This window comes from Oryzias latipes, chromosome 19 (assembly GCF_002234675.1).
Source record: "Oryzias latipes chromosome 19, ASM223467v1".
Taxonomy (NCBI): domain Eukaryota; kingdom Metazoa; phylum Chordata; class Actinopteri; order Beloniformes; family Adrianichthyidae; genus Oryzias; species Oryzias latipes.
Genome location: NC_019877.2, coordinates 8,051,543 through 8,070,664, shown reverse-complemented (window position 1 = coordinate 8,070,664; position 19,122 = coordinate 8,051,543). Strand labels below are relative to the sequence as shown.

Here is a 19,122-nt window from a genome sequence, read left to right as displayed (position 1 = left end):
GAGAAAAACAGTGACATCCACTTTTTTTGTCAGTCAGTTTTCATTAAATAAAAAAAGAAGGCCCATTACTAAAGTGTGCAACAATTCGAGGATTTGATTTTGTTAATGCAAAAGGACCATTTTGGCACATCGCTGAAAGTGACATGTGCTACTTCAGACATAATGTTAAAGTGCCTCCTTCAACTGGATTTAGTTTTGTATACAAACTGGGGGCTCCTCCCAGGATATTTACCTTCTGTCTATATATTGATGCTCCAACACATCATCTCACATCTTCAGATGACGAACCCTCTTCAAAAAAGGACATATTTTAAATATTTTTGGTGCCATTTTTTCAATAGAATATCCTTTTGACTGTATTAAAGGGGGCTTGCTTTCTTCTTTTAAAGGTATGTCTTTTCAGATCTTTATAAAAAAAAAAGTATATATTTTTTGCAACTTTTCATTTTTTCAAACGTCGCTTAGAATGTGATTGTTTTTTTTCTGTCCCTTTAGATGCATCTGTCTGTCTTCTTGCTCTCTCTGTGTGCAGGAACTTTAGTTGGATGTGAGTATTTTCAATTTCTACCTTTTATTTATTGCACATTAAATCATCATCTTTTACTTCTACAACCTTATTTGAAGACATGAGGATGGAAACGCCTAGATTTTAAATGTTAGCAGTGATTAAACAGCCTTCACATTTCCCGTTTACTCTGTTTCAGCAAGCGACTGGTGCTACAACACATGCCTGAGTAAGGAGGTGTCTTACATATTTGTCTCATATATAGAGGCATTATTTATTGATCATTTTTTATACATCCCTTAGATCATTCCCCATCCCACTGGAAAGACATGGAAGGATCGTCATGTGGAGACAGTCGTCAGTCTCCAATTGATATCCAAACAAGCAGAGTTAAAAGTGACCCCAACCTGGATAGCTTTATCTTCCAAGGCTTTGACTCTACTCAGGTCATCAAGTCAATTGCTAACAATGGACATACAGGTACTTTACTGTGACTGTGTGAGAGGTGAAATAAAGTCTAAAGAGTTGTTTATTTTACTGAAAACATTTATTTTTGTGTCCAGTTACATGTGAATTAGGAGACAAACTAGTTAATGTGAGTGGAGGTGGACTCAATGGGATGTACAATGTTCTTCAGTTTCACTTTCATTGGGGAAAGGCAGACTTCATTAATCATCCAGGATCGGAGCACACAGTTGACGGGAACAGATATCCAATGGAGGTAAAGAACTGCTGCACAGATTATGGCTTTATTTATCTTTATGCAAGCTTGGCCACACCTCATCACTTTGTTGGGATCTGTTACAGATGCACATTGTCTGCATGAAGGACGGCCTGTCTCCTGATAGTGCAGCAAAACAAGAAGACGGATATGCGGTGCTCGGGTTTTTCATAAATGTACGTTCCTTTAGGCCGTGGCGCACAGCCACTATGTACGTTTTCCACATCTGAAATTTCGGTTGTTCATGATACATGTGGGATATTCATAATTCCGAAGTGTTTCTTGCGTTAGTCATTTGTTTATCTGCACAGATGTCCATCGAGGGTTTCCACCGACGGGTCTTTATGTGAACTTGGTTTTGAGCTGTTCAAATTTTTGGGTCGGTTGAGAATTGGGCACCTTACGCAGATTTTGTGTAGTTCATACCCAACTATTACGTAAATCTTACGCAGTTGTGTGCAATTTTGTGGCTTTCCACAACCGTTCCACACATGTCTAACAGACTTTTCACGCATGTACCACAAATGTATAACTTTTATATCATTTATATGGCGCACACATTGTGTTAAAATTACATAACATAACTGATGCACAAATCACTAATAAATTGCATATAAACAGCGCTATAATCACGCACGGATTAAGTTCTTTGTTGATTTACGTGTTCGTTGCGTAGTTTATTAATACTTTATTAACTCGGTTCAATTGTGATAGATCTATGACCATTTCACATTAAGACCACAACTTTTCTCACTTCATTCACTTATATTCACATACAAACAATTTTCATCCATGAAATATGCACAAAATGTATGTAGTAGCTGTATGACAGGCCTTTGCTTAAGCACTTAATTAGTTGAATTTTTGAATTCTATAACTTTATGAACATCTGGAGAGGTTAATATTATTTGGTCCAAGAAAAGCAGAAGGATCTATCACCAAAAATAAAATTTAGCCTGACTTGCAGAAAAATGATTGACTACAAATACTTTGATGTTTTTGATTAGTTGTTTTTCTGTTCTTTGAAGTTTCTGTCACAGTTGACTTAATGACATTTTTTTTCACTTTTTCACTTTGCAAATCACCAAATGTTTCATGTAAAAAGAAAAGAAAACAATGTTATCTGCACATTGTATTGATTTGATCGTCTACTCAAAAGGCAAAAGATGACCAAGACACATCAGAGGCGTGGACCACGTTGACATCGTTCCTTCCAAACATCAAAGGTTAGTTTTTCATCACTTCAACGTTAAAATTAGTTGTAAATAAATAATATAATTAACTGCTTTACCATTAAAAGCATGAAGGTTGCACTCAATGCATTCATTTTTCAGCACAAAAGTAGTTTTCTTTGGAAACTGGAATCCGTTGATGCTGGATTTCTTTCACAGAAGTCGATCAAATGGTTAATGCTGACCAGAACATCTCAATCAATGGTTTGATCGGAAATGTGGACCTCTCAAAGTACTATCGCTACATGGGCTCCTTGACTACTCCCCAATGCAGTGAAGCCGTCGTGTGGACGCTCTTTCACGAGCCAATTCCTGTCAATTCCACACTGGTGAGTTTTTCTGTGTAGACAAAATGGCACAAGTGTAGTGTTTGGTCAACATCCAAAAGGTGATTGCAGCGTCTTGGTCAACTTTCACTGGAACACTTTCTCTATTATGTTTATAACCTTTGTTGAGTCACAAAAAGCTTCAACAAAGCTCTCGTATTATGTCATTTTAATCTGAATGTGTCCATGTGAGTCAAGTGGTTGAACATGTGAGTGGTTTGAGGTGAGTGGAATTCTTTTAAACCTCTCAGACAAACAGCCAGTGATCTATGCAGGTCCGCGTCACCAGACACCAAGATACTGGTACCTGCTGATGCCTGTCGATTTATTTTCTGTTAACACTGTCAACAAACAAAAATGTAGCTCGTGCCTCATATTATCACAAAGACAAAATAACCAAGAGCGTGTCTGGATCTTTTACTCCATCTTATCTACCTGTCAGCCAGAGCGTTGATTGATGAACTGGACATTTTAGTGGTTTTGAGTTGTACTTAACTGAATCTCCAAAACGATTAACTTAAATTAAGAATTATGAGAAATTGATGAGTACTTGGGGAAAAAAGAAATGAATGAAAAAAATATGAAAGTTTTTAATAAGTGCTCTGATAAACAGTAAGGAAAATAGAGATGGAGTCAGATATAATATCAGAAATAACATTATTTGCTTAATTCAGAGTAAAGTACTGTGCTTTGTTTGGTTAGCAAAGACTAACTGGGTTGACATACTTGAAATCGAGCTGTTATGTAACCTCCATCCATTCGGAGCTTCGGGCTGTTGTTCTTTGGCTTCAGAAGTTTTTTCCAGCACTAAGACTTTATCAGACTAAAGCTTTAAACATTAAATAAACAAATGTTCGTCTACTTGTTCTATTATTAATTATTTTTGTTATTTTAATAAATTAATAGGAAGGTTACTTCACACTGACCATGACAAATACAAATAGTTTCATAAAAATAAAAACATGTAGCAGCTTAATTTTAATCTCCTCCATTACAGTCTTCGAAGACAGTGATGTCAAACTTTCCTCACCTCTGGAATAAAGTTTCCTTCTAATTATTAGTTGCTTTATAACCATCTTGGAATGTCTGTTACATCTAAATATTTTGGAAAGCTATTTATTTCAAACCATATAAAAATATGAAGGAAAACAAATATATAGCATTAATCCACATTCACATTTTTTGTACAATAATAACATTTCTTATAAGTGAGTGAATGCAGGAACAGCTTAGAAACAAAACTTTAGCAGCGTTTTGATATTCTAGCTAAACTAGTTTGTGCTCCCTGAAAGGCTGGTCTTCCATATATACTTTCTTTTTAGAACCAGATTAACTTTCTTAATTAATCACTACAAGCATTTTAGAAATTGTTCCTTAGTTTATGGCCACATGAAAAAGCTGTCTGGGTTCAGTGCTGATCTGATTAGATATGTTGATAACCTCCCACCAATGGTTGTTATGTTTTTGGTTTTTCTTTTGTAATGAATCTTTCTCTAATGTTTATATAGTTGCTCTGGTCAAAGAAATGTTTTGTTCTTATTTTTAGATTCAAATGTTTCCCCTAATGACCAGCTTTGTTGACATCTATCGACCCACACAAGACTTGAACGGTCGCCAAGTGTACACCTCCGCTTCTTCTGTGCCGAGTGAGTTGGAAACCTATGTTCACGCAAACATACTCACACATCCACATAAAGTATTGGGACAACTGTTATGTACGATCAGTTCTGGAGTGGTTGTTTTAAACTTGGACGAAATCCTTGGACCGGTTTGCTGTGTTTCCATAGTCATGGGGGTTTCTAATCATAATTCAGATAAAATCCAGTTTTCAGCTGATCACAGATAAAATCTATGATCAGATAATCACATGAGGACAAAGTGTTTTGTTAAAACGCGCCAAACAGGAACTCACCTGTTCAGAAATGGATGAAGAAGACTCATGATTCTCTCTCTCTTAGATAAATCTGTTCTTCATCATGATAATAATTAATAAACGATGTAAAGCTTGTATTGAAAGTCTGATTGAATCCATCAAACAATATTGATTTCTACCACAACATAAGAAGACCCACTCTGACGAAAATCTCGTTTTTGGTGTTTTTAACATTTTCTTGTAGCGTTTTTCTCATGATGTAGGACATACATGAAGAAAGTTAAAATTAAACTGCATTTGTGAATATTTCTTTATTTAAATCGTTGTGAGTCAGGAGCAGATAAAAAATGCAATTTTAAAAAGCTTGTAGTTACATAGAAGCGAGAATTTTTCAGACCACAAGCTTCCACCTCCGCGCCGTTAAGATGCATCCACTTGTAGACAAATAGATCGGTGTATGTCAAAAGGATGATGGGAAACGAAGCAACCCCGCACCAACAGTCCCGCCCACATCGACGGGGGCCAAATTTAAATGAACTACAAAAGATCAAGACTATTGGTGTGGGACTTTAAAAGGAAGTTTTAGTTGTTGGATATAAAACTCCTGTTCTACAAATGTAAATGTGTTCAAGGAAAAAAAAAAGTTCCTTTAAAACCCAGAACTCTTTGCATCGTAACAAATGCAGAAACATTAAGTTTATATTAAACTGTTTTTTATTTGCTGACCTGAGCCTTTTCTTCTCACTTTTAGGTCATTCATGGTGCTATGAAGGACACCTGTGTGGTAAATATCAACTAGTTTGTTTACATTTCAAACTCGCAGTTTGAGAGGTCTAAAACATTATTGTAATGTACTGTAGTTTGGTTTCAGATTATGCCCCGTCTAATTGGAGCTTTCTACCTGAGGCTAAATGTGGTGGTGAACAGCAGTCACCCATCAACATTGACACGCAAAGTACTACTGAGGATGAAAGTCTTGGCGCCTTCACTTTCCTCAACTTTGATGACAAGCATGTGATCGAGAGTATCACTAACACTGGCCACTCAGGTTTGGATTTTTTGTCCTTAGAGTGCAATGAAAGATTGGAGGGTGTTTTTTGTTTTCTTTAGAAGTTTTTGTTAGAGGAATACATTAAAAAAATGTAAACTTTCCCATGCTTTGTTCTATTTTTTGGGGAACCCCAGTGCAGTGCAATATAAATGGTTCTGTGGAAGTGTCAGGTGGAGGTTTGCCACATGTCTACACCGTCCTTCAGTTCCACTTCCACTGGGGAAGTGTGGCCTCTCACGGTTCAGAGCACCTGCTGGATTCCAAGAGTTTCCCAATGGAGGTACTTCTGTCGTGCTTTAAAATACTGCTTTTGAAATCATATTTGCTGTTTCCTTACCATTCCTGTCTGTTTTAGATGCACATCGTCTGCATCAGGAAGGACCTAAATATGTCTGAGGCACTAGCTCACTCTGATGGCCTGGCAGTGCTGGGATTTTTTATAGAGGTAAAATCAAGAGCATATGATTTACTGTAAATACAGTAAATCAAGTGAAACTGCCTAAACAGATTGTGTGACCAGAAATGACTGCAAAAACATAAGCTTTCTTACCCCAGCTTAAAATAAATGTCTCTCTCCTGTCTTGTCCTTGTTCACATTTAAAAATAATTGTTTGTGTTCAGACTTGTGTTATAAGGATACCTTATTAAATGAAATTGTTTTTTTGTCCTCTAGGCTCCACAGACCAGCAAAAGCGGCTCCCATTCAAGCAGCACCTCAGATTCTAGTGGAACGGTAAGTACATTTGTAAATTGTGTAACTCCCCCTTACATTTGTCAGACTGTCTTATTTACTATGTTTGTTTGTGTAGACAACCCCCCCAACAAGTTCAACATCTGACATGGAAGCCTGGACAAAGTTAACCAACTACTTAGATCAGATTCAAACAGTCAGTAAGTGCCTGTTTGTTCAGTAGTTTGTAAAAGTGACCATGCAAGAAGGAGCCGATGTGTAATGAAATCCTGTTTGCTTGTGTGTTTTCTTACCCTAGACTCCCAGGTTCCATTCTCTGATGAAATATCTATAGATGATCTGCTCGGCAACGTTGACCGTCACTCATACTTCCGCTACAATGGCTCCCTGACCACCCCCCAGTGCAATGAAGCTGTGGTTTGGACGGTCTTCAAAGAGTCTATTAAGGTTAACCAAAACCTGGTATGTGTCACTCTTCGTCTCTGCATGGTGGAGCTAGAGCATTCTATATGAGGGGGCGGGAGGGGGGCAGAAGACTTTAGAAGGGTGGTAAATGACAACAGCAGAGCGGAAAGCCATCACAAATGAAAAGACCAAGACTATGAATTTCAAATAGTTTTCTTATTGTTATTAACCACTCTAATGAAAATTGTGTTTTTGGTGTTTTTAACATGTTCTTGTGGCATTTTTCTCTTAATGAAGGACATATATTTAAAAAAAATTAGGCCTAAATTTTTTTTTAAGTATTTATTTATTCAAATTGCTGTGAAACTGGAGCAAATAAAAATGACAGTTTTATTAATTGTAGCTATGACGTAGGTGCTATTCAGACAAATAGAACCGTCTACATATTAGTTTTTCTCATCCTAACTGGCATCAGGATCAAAACTTTATACAGCTGGAGGGCTCCAATATTGCTCGCCATTTTTGTTGCATTGGTAATGTTAGGTTGGGGTTGTGAGGGGCTTTAAGCTGTTGCAGGAGAGAGTGTAAAAAGATGGATGTCGGGAAGAAAAAGGCGGGTTTACTCCTTGCTAACAGTCCCCCCAACAACTTAGAGGCAAATTTCCAATTGGCTACTGCCTCTACAATGACTCAGGTTTTTTGATTTTGGCTAAAAACGGCATAATCATTAATAAAAGACAACTGGGAACACTTTTAAAATAGATCAAAGAAGATCGGAGTGGGACTTTAATATTAAAACTACTTTTTTTGCAGGTACCCTTGCCTCTAAAAAAAAAAAAAAGTAGTGCCAGTTTGCACAAAACCAATGTGAAGTTTTTCAATCTGCTTTATTAAAGGCATAAGAATACAACAATAAGATCACATCATCCAAGTCAAATAGACTTATTTGAGGAGGGATGTTTAAAAAACTGTCTGGAAAAAATTAATCACGTGCTTTCACAGTGTTAAATTGGGTCTGTAATGAAACACGACAGTGGTAGTTTCATAATATGTGTTAAAAGTGAATACTAGCTTATGTAACTAAGACAGAGTAGACAATTGTTTTCAAATGCCAAATTTAAATGACAAAAAAATTCATAAATGTTAATTTGTCATTTAACTTGAAATGACAAATATTTTTAAATTCTTACATGAACACCTACAAAACAGAGAAACTATCAAGAAAAAAAATAAAGAAACTCTGCATGGGTTTCAAAATATATCTTAAATAGGGCTAAAGATAGATAAATAATTGTCTGGGTAATAAAAAGATTAAAACATATTTGAAAAGTGCATGTAGTAAACTTGAATTAAAAAAGAGATGGTAAAATGACGCTTAAAAGATATAGGAAAAGAGGAAAGCATATGAATAAAAGAATGTCAATTTACAGAAAACAAAATGTAGATATGTTTTTTTCCCTTCATTTACCTTCAGTGTCTGCTGGAAGAACACTGTGCGTGCATGTATGCGTCAAAGCACAGATTTCACGAGTTAGCTCAGACGGTTTGACTGTTGGCTTTAGGCTTTTGCTGATTCATATCTCTAATGATGCACAGTCAAGGGATTTGTTAACGGCAGCAGGATGTGAATGACGTGAAAGAAGTCACTTGGAATCTGGAATCACTGGGTGGTGTGTCACCACAAGAAGTTTGGGAATCTTATCACAGGTTGAGCTGCTTTGTTTCCTTCTAGGGTTTCCTGCAAAGATTCAGAGTGCAGTCATTTCTGAAAGCATACCTGGCCAGAGATGTCAGTGCAAAGCAGGGCAACAGGAAAACAATTGACTGAGAAAAATGCAACGTAATCTGAGATAATCTGCAAACAAAAGAGTTGTGTGGTCTTGTTGACATTTAAGATTCTTTGCTAGGTATCTATGTATAAGCAAACATGTGATTTACTGTATTTCCTGGAGTATAGATTACACTGAAAGATAATTTGTATGAGTCAAAAATTGCATAATAAAAATAATAATAAACATAAATAAGCTACTCTGGAAAATAAGTTGCACTTTAGGGAAAAAAGTGCAATGCTGCATTCAAATCAAACACGATTCTCTTGTCAAATTAGCATCCGCCACCTCCTTTTTGGACACGCCTCCAATTGGATGCTCATTGCCTGTCTAAAAACGAATCTATATAATAGAAACCTTTGATGCGGGTGGAAGGAGCTACTGTCACGTTTTTAGCCTCATCGATACATGGAAGCATTGACTGCACATCTAATTTACACAACTTATTTCATATACTCCTGAGGACTGAGTATCCATACTTACAAAAAAATGTCGATCTGTGAGATAGGAATAAAACCAGTTAAGAGCAGTTCCTGAGAGGCAACCCAACTCCTGTATGTCTAATAAAATCTGGTGATCTACCGTATCAAAGGTGGCATTGAGATCTAGCAGTGCCAGAACAAAAGGTTTCTCCGAATCGTAATTATGTTTGAGATCATATAAAAATTTTATAAGGGCCGTCTTAGTACTGTGATTTGTCCTAAAACCAGACTGACATTTTTCAAGAACATTATGTTCATTTAAAAAATCATGTAATTGAATAAAAACAAGTTTTTCAATAATTCTGCCTAAAAATTGTAAGTTGGATACAGGTCTGTAATTGTCCATAATATTTGGATCCAAGTTACTCTTCGTTATGAGGGGCCTCACAACCGCCGTCTTACAGGCAGAGGGAAAGACTCCTGTCTGAAGGGAGCAGTTTACTATGTTTAAAAGCTCTGACTCAAAGAATCCAGAAAATGTTTTAAAAAGTGAAGTGGGAATGGGATCTAAAAGGCAGGTTGTAGTGATTGCTTGGGAAAAAACTCATCAACCAGGACGAAACTCTCCAGTGTTTCCTCGGGTAAAGACAATGCCACTGACCTGCTAGGATTAGTGCTTTGTACCGGTTAAAGGTTATCTAATAGCATTGACTTTACTCCTGAAGTGGTCAGCAAAGTCCTCACATGCAGTTTGTGCGTGAGGCATGATGGATTTATTAAAATCTTTGTTTAATAAAAAATCAATAGTCTTAAAAAGAAACTGGGGGGTTGTGTTTATTGTCTGTAATGAGATTTGAAAAATAAAGTGTCCTTGCCTGTTTGACAGCTTGGTTGTACGTTTTTAGCTGATCCTTTAAAAAGTCGACTGTTAAATTAGTTTTTCTAAATTTTCTCTCCGCTCTCCTACAAATTCTCTTCAAGTTTAAAACAGCACCGTTTCTCCAAGGCGTCTTTGGATTCTGTTTCAGAATTTTTGTTTTCAATGGAGCTGCTGAATCAATGGCAAGCTTAAGTCTGTCATTAAAATCATCAGTCAGAGAATTGCAGGACATAGGTAAAGTTTGAGCAGGAGTTTGTTTTAAAATGTCAATCAAATTTTCTGCCACTTCAGGATTTATATATTGTTTCGTCACAGTTCTCACTGAGGCCTGTTGCTGGTTGAAACCAGTCACCTTAAGAAACACACAATAATGGTCTGAACAACAGAGGACACACCAGCAGACAGGGCCGGATGTAATGACCAAGTCCAGGGTGTGTCCTCTGTTGTGAGTCGGCTGTGCCACATGCTGGGTAAAATCCATACTATTTAAAATATTTAAAAACTCAGAGGCAAAAGGATCATTCATGTATTCAGCATGAATATTCAAATCTCCAGTTATTAACATCCTATTGTGCCTAAGAAGAATGACAGATAAAAACTCGGAAAATCCGGAGGGAGGACTTGGTGGTCTGTAGAAAGGAATGATGAACAGGAAGGAATGATGCTCAACTTTAATGTAATGTTTTCAGTTTTTATGCCTTGTTGAGCAATTGATGCTGTTCCACAACCTCTCTTACCTTCCCTTACAGAAAATAAAAAAATAAAATTAGGTGGAGAGGCCTCAGTGAGAATAGCTGGAGCATCGTTCCAAGCCAGGTTTCAGTTAAAAACAAACAGTTCAAATCACGGTCAATAATCAGATCATTAATTATAAAAGACTACAGATTAGAAATAGATCTGATGTTAAAAACAGCCATGTTCATTGTAGCAGGTGAATCCAATGATTTTGCAGTTAATTTTGATTCTGTATTTGGTGGTATGTGTATAGGATGGAGACATCTAAGAGAACGAATGGTTGACTTTGAATGTGGACGGTTTGCGATTTCTGCTAGTGATGTGTACTGGAATCAAGGATATTGCTATAGAGGGAATGTTGCTTTGGTCGAACCGTCGGCTGGAAGGAGCAGTGCAAGAGAGGAGGGGGAGTTCTATATTCTTTCCGACAAGATGGGAGCCTTTATGATTTGGATGTAAGCCGTCTGGTTTGAAAAGATTTATTCTATTGTAAAATGGGGGGACATTGTCAACGTAGTGGATATGTAGGGAGCGACAGTATCCTTTTAATCAGATATGGAGCTGACAAATTTGGGAAAATTTTGTGTCTCTGTAATGGGGTGCAGGTAGTGGTCCAGATATGATGCATTGTAAGTTTAACTGCTGGGTGTAATGAATGAGGTGGATGAAATTCGTTTTCAAAGTCTCAGACTGCTGGAACTTGATGTCATTGGTACCTGCGTGGATTATGAGGGTTGAGGTAGAGGGGGGTTTACTGGTGAGATGATTGTGGATGTCCTTAACTGATGCCGGACAATGGAGTCTCCCAGGATGAGAACTGGGTGGCGCGCCGATCCAGATCCAACAAGTCTATGAGCCTGTTTATGTTTGAAAATACATCCAGATAGAAGTCACTCCTGACTATAAGTTGCACCCCAACAATGGAAGAAAAACGTAAACTCTGAAACACTCTGAAAAATGTGGTGTTTAGATAACGCTTTGGTCCTAAATTTGCTTTGTTTCCTAGATGACTAGGTTTCCAGAATCTACCGGGTATGAAAACATCTATCGACCACAGCAGGAGCAGCATTCCAGAACAATCCTCTCCACAAAGGTGTCGGCTGGATCGAGCCCTCAAGTCAAGACTGCCAGACTTTTCTATCCTCTCCTGGTGTTTGTCTGGGCTCTACTTTATTGATTTGAACTGAATGGAACCGCCGTAACAAAAGTCATTCACACTGTTGTATATAAAGGCAATAACAAACTAATATTTCCTGGACCAATAACCATTCATTTGATTGTTACAACATAACCATGAAATAGTTTTTAGCCTGTAGTAATTTTGTGTGTGTGTGTGTGTTTGTAAGATTTGTCGAATGATCCAAAGCGAATGATTTAACACATTGTGTGTTTGCTTTTTTTTGTTTTGCACAATCCATGACACAATATAAATGCTTTGCAAATACAGAACATGGCAAATATTTGCTTTTAAATGGCATCATTAGTTATACATTCATTCCATTTTATGCAATTGATTTTGGAAAATGTATTTGAATATTTACTGGTCTTTTTGGTGTGTATATACAGTAAGTTTTTCTCTTTTGTCTCAGCAGTTTGTTGTTTATTTTGATGTCATCTCTGGCATATTTTGTTTTAGAGTAAAATGCTAATTGGGTAATTTGCCTCCGACTAGAGTTTCTTCTCACTGGATGTCAGCTGTTGTGGGTCACACTTAACATCCATTATGATTACAAAAGCAACAAATAGCAACAGACACACATCGGGTTTCAGCGGTTCCTGATTACAGCATCGCTTTAGTGTACAGTTTCATTGATGGCACAGAACCACAGAACAATGACACCATTGTGGGCTTAAGAAGGAGGGTGGATTACTCAGGGAGGAAACTGAAAATGAGAAAAACGAAGAATCATCTGGAAGGTTACACAACTGGACTTTTGCAAAAGCGTTAATAAAAGTATGTGTGACCATTCTTGTGGTCGTTTCACAAATGAGATGTTTAAAGAAAACAATCTAAATAGACTGATGTCTGCTAAACTTTGGATTTTTTGTTAGTTTTGAATCAATGTCTTTATTTAATGTAGATAGTAAATGTATGGAATCAGAGGTGAAACTAATATATGTTAAAATGCGTCATTACCATGGTTTGAAAAAAACACCAAACTATTTACAAAGTCGACAAACAATTGTTGAAATTTTCTAAATGCTTCACATAGTTTGTGTATGTAGTACAAATAAGACGTTAGCAGCATTTCTAAGCACAGAACTATTTATTTAAGGTGGACAAAAAGCTTTACTGGAATTGTTGACCAATATTTAAGCTTTATTTGCAATACACTGTTGGAAAGTACCTTAGATTAAATCTAAATTCCAGCTGTCAACAACTGTCTTTTTTGTGGATAGATTTACTTTCCAGAATTGTGTAATTGTTTTTCATTCATTGTTCATTTTGTGTGCGTTAAATTACTCAGACTTTTACAATAGAGGGAAGTATTTCCGTTCGTGTCGTAATCCAAGACAAACCTTCAGTTTAAATATTTTAAAAAAGTTTAACAAATCACTTTAGCGCTTCATCCTATAAAAACAGAATCAACAGTGAAAAAACAATTTTAAAAAATCCCAAACTCTTTTTTTCTGTCAGTATTTTAGAATTAACTGAGATATATAAATAAAAATGAAAAAAAAAAGACCAAAAGCTTCTGAAATTGTCTTGAATGACGAAATCACGGCTTATTCTGAAAGGATCTTTTATTCGAGCCATGCGAGAGAAGTCCCAGCTGACCTTTGATGACTCATTCTGGAAGAAAATACTCGTCTAGTTATGAAGTCTCAAGATCAAACAAGTTTTTTTTCAGGTGACTAATAAATCATTTCCCTTCTGAACAGACAGATAGTTATAGTCATTAAAGTTTACCTATGCTTTTATGCGATAATAGCAATTTTAATGTGTTTCTTTAACATATATTTTATTCTTTTTCCACAAAAGAATCATGTTGTTTTTTAAAAGAAAATAAAAAATACTGTCTTTTCCAGCTGCTGGTTTGACTTCAGAATGCAAATTGGATTAGCTTATTCCTCTTAAGTAAACTCTTTACATTTTTTTTACAAATCTTAATGAGTCATTAGAAATACTTGATGCAAAACTTTGGAAAAAAACGTATGGGGAAACATTTCTTTTTGTTGGATTATATTTGAGAAACCTGTTAATGAAAGGGTCTCCCATGGGTTGCTGGGTTTACAGGTTCACATTGTACTTGGCATTGCCCTGGTTTCAGTCTCATTCCAGTCTTTTGTGTCTCTTTTGTCAAAATCTCAATGAAAAACTGTCGCTGAAAATAACTTTGACCATTCAGGTCTAAAGTTACAAATTAATTTTGTTGAATGCAGCAGACAAGATTTTGAAGGTCAACTGGAATAACTGGCCAGAACCAATAGTTTGTTCTGCTACTGTTATATCAGATCAAAGTTTGAGAGAAGAAAAGAAACCAAACCTCTTTGATAACAAAAAAACTGAGAGAGGTGAACGGACCCCACCCCTCTGATAAAATTACAAAATGCCTTTATTTTCAATAAGAAACCTACATTTAAATGTCATCAATGAATCATTCACCAATACAAGAAGGCGTATAACTCCTTCTTCACCTTGAGAAAACTTTGGAATTTTCCAAGCAGCCTAATAGACTTCAATAATTTAAAAAATGTTTTAAAAAACCACCTACATGCAGATTAGCCTTCGTCAGGAGAGCTTTCCTCATTACTCTCACAAAACCTCCCCTTCTCTAAGTGTAGGCTTAATGGAACCAGTTTTTCCTTATTATGCTATCATTTCCTTTAGCTTGGATTGAAACTCGAACACGCCTAAAGCTTTCAGCCCGATGCTCCACTCACCCGCTCCTTTTTTCTGTCCCTGGTGCATCAACCCACAAGAACTCATGAAGGCAAATTTGGCCACTGTTTTTTTTTCTTTCCCATTTAAAAAAAAAAAGATCACAATTATAGTATATTTTTTGGCTGCCATTAATTGCTCTGACAAATTAACTTTAAAATCCCAGAAGAAAACTGTTGGTGGGTTCTCTAGGGTTAAAAAAACAACAACCTTATTTTCCATTATAGAAGGGAATATTGGAGAACAGGTGTCCAAAAAACTGCCAAACATGGCACCGAAACACCTTAAAATGACCTTAATGGGATCAGATTCAAGTTTGGACACACAAGAAAAGCCTTCAGAGAAGGAGGGAGATAGACGATTTTTATATTGAAAGCATGAACCTGTGCAATAACCAAGGGAACTGTGAAATACTCCATAGGAATGGTAATATATCATATGGATGTCTCTTACTTCATGTCATAATCGCTCTGTAAATGGCTGGCCTGGGACCAGAGACATGAATTTTGTTTCATCCCTGTGGTGAAATGACAATAAAGAATCCTGAAGACAAAAGGTTTCAGTCAATAAGAAATCTTTTTCAGAGTCTGCTGTTCCTTCTCTAGCTGCCTCCTTCAGAGTTCAAACAACAGGCAGACACGCCCTCTGTAAAAGTCATCTTTGTCTCAAAAAGCTTTTAGTGCTGTTTGTCTCGTAAACTTAGTGACTCATTAAACTCTTTAAATGTGTTAAGTGAAAGTTTCATTCAATGGGTGTGATTTCTTGGAAAGTATTATCTCAAGAAAGTAATAAAGGCTTTAACCGGTAGGAACTGTTAAGAGGAAGTGTGCAGAAGTCCCGCCAACAGGAAGACATTTCCAATGGAAAAAACAAATGAGTGCAGACATTTGTGTCACTGTTTTTAATTTGGCACGGAAACAGTTTAGTTCTTAAAGTGCATGAAATGCTTTCACATTTGGTTGACTGTCTTACAAAGCCTCTTAAAAAAACATGTGGGCCTCTCAGACATAAACGACACAACTGTGGGAGAATTTCACGAGAAGCACTAAAAGAGACAAAGGTGATGAGACACGCGACAAGAAAAACAAGTAGATCCATGGTGGCATGCCTTTACCATCACAAAAACATGTGACTGCTTTATCTCACACTTTTAGGAATGTAGAAGCTTTATGTTCTGTTTTTAAGCACCTATTCAAATAAAAGAATTGAATATGAAACCTATAGCCCCCACATAATCCAGAGCAGCATCCAAAAATTACACAGAAGGTCACCAAAAATTTTCTCTGCACTTGTTTATGTGAAAAGGTTTTCCTTGTTGGGAAAAATATATAATAAAAATGTTTTAAATAACCTCTTCACAAATAAGATGTTTCAAGCTATTTTAAAGTTACAAAAATATACGTCTGTAAAAAATAATAATTTTATCTTATATGTTAAGGTGAACTTTTAACTCCCCCTGTTAAATCAGTCGGTTTTGTCGGTTTTATCTATGGCCACTTGAATAGCCCATCCTCTAACAGGATGGGCTGAACTGGTATAAAAGGGGAGGATAAGGTTCCTGAACAGACAGAGAGGTGGCACTAGTGCTCTCAAGGTGAGTCAGGTGGATTCACCTGCCTTCCACAGATCAGTTACTGCTGTATGAACTTTATCTTCTGAATAGTATTCTGTTATTGAGATTTTGATCACTTTGATTTCACTAGCTTGAAGAAATTATTATTTTTAAAAAATTGTTTTCCGTTATTTTAGATGAACTCATTGGTCGTAGTTGCAGTTGCCGTGTGCGTCCTTGTGCCCGGTGCACGTTGTGCTTCAGAAACAATTGGTTTGTATTCAGATTCATGTTCCTCCTTAAAGTGTTTTTTGTGTCACTTTATGGGTCTGATTGTGACAAATATTCCTCTCTTTACAGCCTGGTGCTTTAATTTACCATCTTGCAGTGAGTAATCCTTTAATCAAAGTCACCGTGATCAGTTTTTTCTCTCCTTTCCAGTCACTAAAGCCTCTTTGTTTTTTTAGATGAAACCACCTGGGCGACGATAGCTGCTCCCTTCTGTAACGGGACCCGTCAGTCACCCATCAACATCGTCTCAGCAAATGCCACAGCGGACGCCAACCTGACGGCCTTCACCTTCACAAACTACAGCAACACCTCGGCACTGACAAAGATTGAAAACACAGGAGACACAGGTGCTTAGTGATGCTTTAGGATCAGAAACATTTCCAAAAGGTCAATGCATGTTAAAGCCCGCCTCATCCATGTCTCGCCAAAACTTGACGAGGAGCAACACATTTTCCTGCTAAATCAAATTCAGAATACCTGGATGGATCATTTTCCATTTTAGTGTTCTAACTTTGGTTTTGTTTTTTTTGACTCAGTCAAAGTCACACTTGCTGATGGAGTCAAGATTTCAGGAGGAGACCTGTCTGAGGACTATGACAGCCTGCAGTTCCACCTGCACTGGGGCAATGGCAGCACTACCCCCGGCTCAGAACACACCGTGGATGGCAAACGTTACCCCATGGAGGTAATTAGCTTAGTTTACGTGAATTTTACTTTCATTTATGCAAAAAAGATGGCATCAAAATAATAAACCATGAAAAAAAATAGTTGAATTTATTTGAAATCAAACAGGTTGGTCCAACTACGTCCAAAAACATTAAGGATTTTTTCCGTATCTCAAATTAAATTGGTTGTTTTGTACTAAAACACTTTTTTTTCTTTGTCTAGCTACACATTGTGAACAGTAAGGCATCCTATAAAAAGAACACAACACTGGCTGTTGGCGACTCTACAGGTCTTGCCGCTCTTGGATTCTTCATTGATGTGAGAAAACTTGAATTTTTTTCATTCCCTCTAAATCATCAGACAGTAAACTAAACTAAATGCACTTTTTTCCCCAGGTGATGTCTGGTACAAACACCGCTCAGCCTCCAGGCTGGAATACACTGACTTCCTATTTGAAAAACATCACAGAGAAGAGTAAGATGAGGGCTTTTTCTGGAGTGGGTCTCTGACTGTTGGTTGAGGATGGTCTTGTCAATGTGTTTTTTCTTTGTCTTCAGATACTTCTGTTTCGATGGCTGCTGGAATTTCTTTGGACGATCTTCTGTTTGGGGTGGATCGCACAAAGTATTATCGCTACCTCGGATCCTTGACAACCCCTGCCTGCAACGAGGCTGTAGTTTGGACCGTGTTCAAGGATCCCATCATGGTCAGCAAAGATCTGGTAGGTTTTTTTTTTAATTCTCAAGCCTAAATAAAGCATCTTTGTCTTTTTCCATGTATAATGACTCAATAACCTTCTGTTCTGCAGATTGACCTCTTTGGGTCAACAGTTCGCTTCTCCAACAGCACATCCTCTTTCATGACCAACGTCTACCGCAGCATCCAAAACAGTCAGCCTGTGAGGACACAGCCCACCTCATCCGCCACACGGCACACTTTGAGTCTGATGTCTCTCACCCTGCTACTAGGAACATTTTGGGGATAAAAGGAATTGTAATTTATTTTTCCCCAAATTTTCCCCAAAAACAACCAAGCCATATTATTTATCATGTTTTCCTCTTAACTCTAACAAATCTTTAAAGATGAAGTTTGGTGGCGTTTTGCCCCCCCCCCCTCCCACGCCTTTTTCCAGTGCCTGTAGTCATTCATTTTAAACACACAGGACAGGGACTAACGTGCAAATCTAATATTTGTTAAGCCAATTCAGACATCCTGGTGCTTCTAAAAGGATGTCAAAGTTTATGCTTCTGTGTCATTTCTGCAGTGTTACAGAGCTGATATGCACTAATTGAAGCATGCACCATTTATCAAGTTTATGTTTATACTCTTATGCACAAATGCATCGTTTTTTGTTCAGTTATTTTCTTATTTTCATTTGAGCAGATGTATCTGCTGTTACTAATGCTCTGAGCTGTTGGTGTAATGAAGGATTTGAATTTTTCTTAATTCAGATGAACATGTTATTTATCATTGAACAGGCACTTTGTCCGGACTGTACACAAGTGTTGCAACGTTTGATATCATAAGCTCAATAAAGGTTATCATTTGAGTCAGAAATTTGGTCTCTCTTGCATGGGGGGGGGGGGGGGGGGGGGGGGATTCAGAGACTGCAGAAGTCTCAAGCGAATGTGGGGACAAAGGATCTTTTCAAATCTATAAAATGCACCAAAACTGCTTGCACATAAACTTTGTGAGTTTCACTCACAGTCGGCTTGCTTCCAAGTCAAATAAAAAAGCCTTTCTACCTGTGAAGTTGCCTTTGTCCTTCCAAATAAACGGTTCTATTTAAAGCTCAGGCATAAAGAGAGCCTTTAAGAAAACCTCACTGACTAACTACCGAAAGACAAGTAATAATATTGCATAGCTTTACCTGGAGAGTTACTCCTTAAAACAAGTCGGAAATTCTTGTTGCGCTCTGATAAACTTTTATTTTGTTAGTCCTTGAGTCCGGAAAAAAAAATCAGAAAAAAAATATGGACTTTTTGTTTGAGATCAACACTTTTATACAACAAACACATTTAAAACTTAAACAATTTTTGTGCTGTAGATGTCCTGCAAGT

General features: G+C 37.1%; 2 protein-coding genes across 2 annotated transcripts; both read left to right on the top strand.

Moving 5' to 3' along the window:
- Positions 1–276: 276 nt before the first annotated feature.
- LOC101154811 (carbonic anhydrase 4-like) lies at positions 277–12,327 on the top strand. The gene is made up of 17 exons (XM_011488065.1): positions 277–389; positions 496–547; positions 705–734; positions 809–985; positions 1,069–1,226; positions 1,313–1,402; positions 2,386–2,452; positions 2,618–2,787; positions 4,331–4,430; positions 5,409–5,441; positions 5,529–5,705; positions 5,843–5,988; positions 6,064–6,153; positions 6,382–6,441; positions 6,518–6,599; positions 6,698–6,861; positions 11,677–12,327. Exons 2-17 carry the CDS (start codon positions 496–498, stop codon positions 11,845–11,847), a joined length of 1,767 nt encoding a protein of 588 aa, XP_011486367.1. The 5' UTR covers positions 277–389; the 3' UTR covers positions 11,848–12,327.
- A 3,788-nt stretch (positions 12,328–16,115) lies between these two features.
- Positions 16,116–18,619, top strand: LOC101175513 (carbonic anhydrase 4). Its single transcript, XM_004080315.4, has 9 exons — positions 16,116–16,147; positions 16,303–16,378; positions 16,466–16,492; positions 16,573–16,743; positions 16,933–17,081; positions 17,285–17,380; positions 17,458–17,536; positions 17,620–17,783; positions 17,871–18,619. Exons 2-9 carry the CDS (start codon positions 16,303–16,305, stop codon positions 18,045–18,047), a joined length of 939 nt encoding a protein of 312 aa, XP_004080363.1. The 5' UTR covers positions 16,116–16,147; the 3' UTR covers positions 18,048–18,619.
- Positions 18,620–19,122: the final 503 nt, after the last annotated feature.

Bases quoted from the DNA above. Each gene is read 5' to 3' on its own strand.
- LOC101154811 (XM_011488065.1), top strand. From the start codon at position 496: ATGCATCTGTCTGTCTTCTTGCTCTCTCTGTGTGCAGGAACTTTAGTT. The intron at 735-808 runs GTAAGGAGGTGT...TACATCCCTTAG, and splicing joins GTGCTACAACACATGCCTGA to ATCATTCCCCATCCCACTGG. The intron at 2,453-2,617 runs GTTAGTTTTTCA...TTTCTTTCACAG, and splicing joins GTTCCTTCCAAACATCAAAG to AAGTCGATCAAATGGTTAAT.
- LOC101175513 (XM_004080315.4), top strand. From the start codon at position 16,303: ATGAACTCATTGGTCGTAGTTGCAGTTGCCGTGTGCGTCCTTGTGCCC. The intron at 16,379-16,465 runs GTTTGTATTCAG...CTCTCTTTACAG, and splicing joins TTGTGCTTCAGAAACAATTG to CCTGGTGCTTTAATTTACCA. The intron at 17,537-17,619 runs GTAAGATGAGGG...CTTTGTCTTCAG, and splicing joins GAAAAACATCACAGAGAAGA to ATACTTCTGTTTCGATGGCT.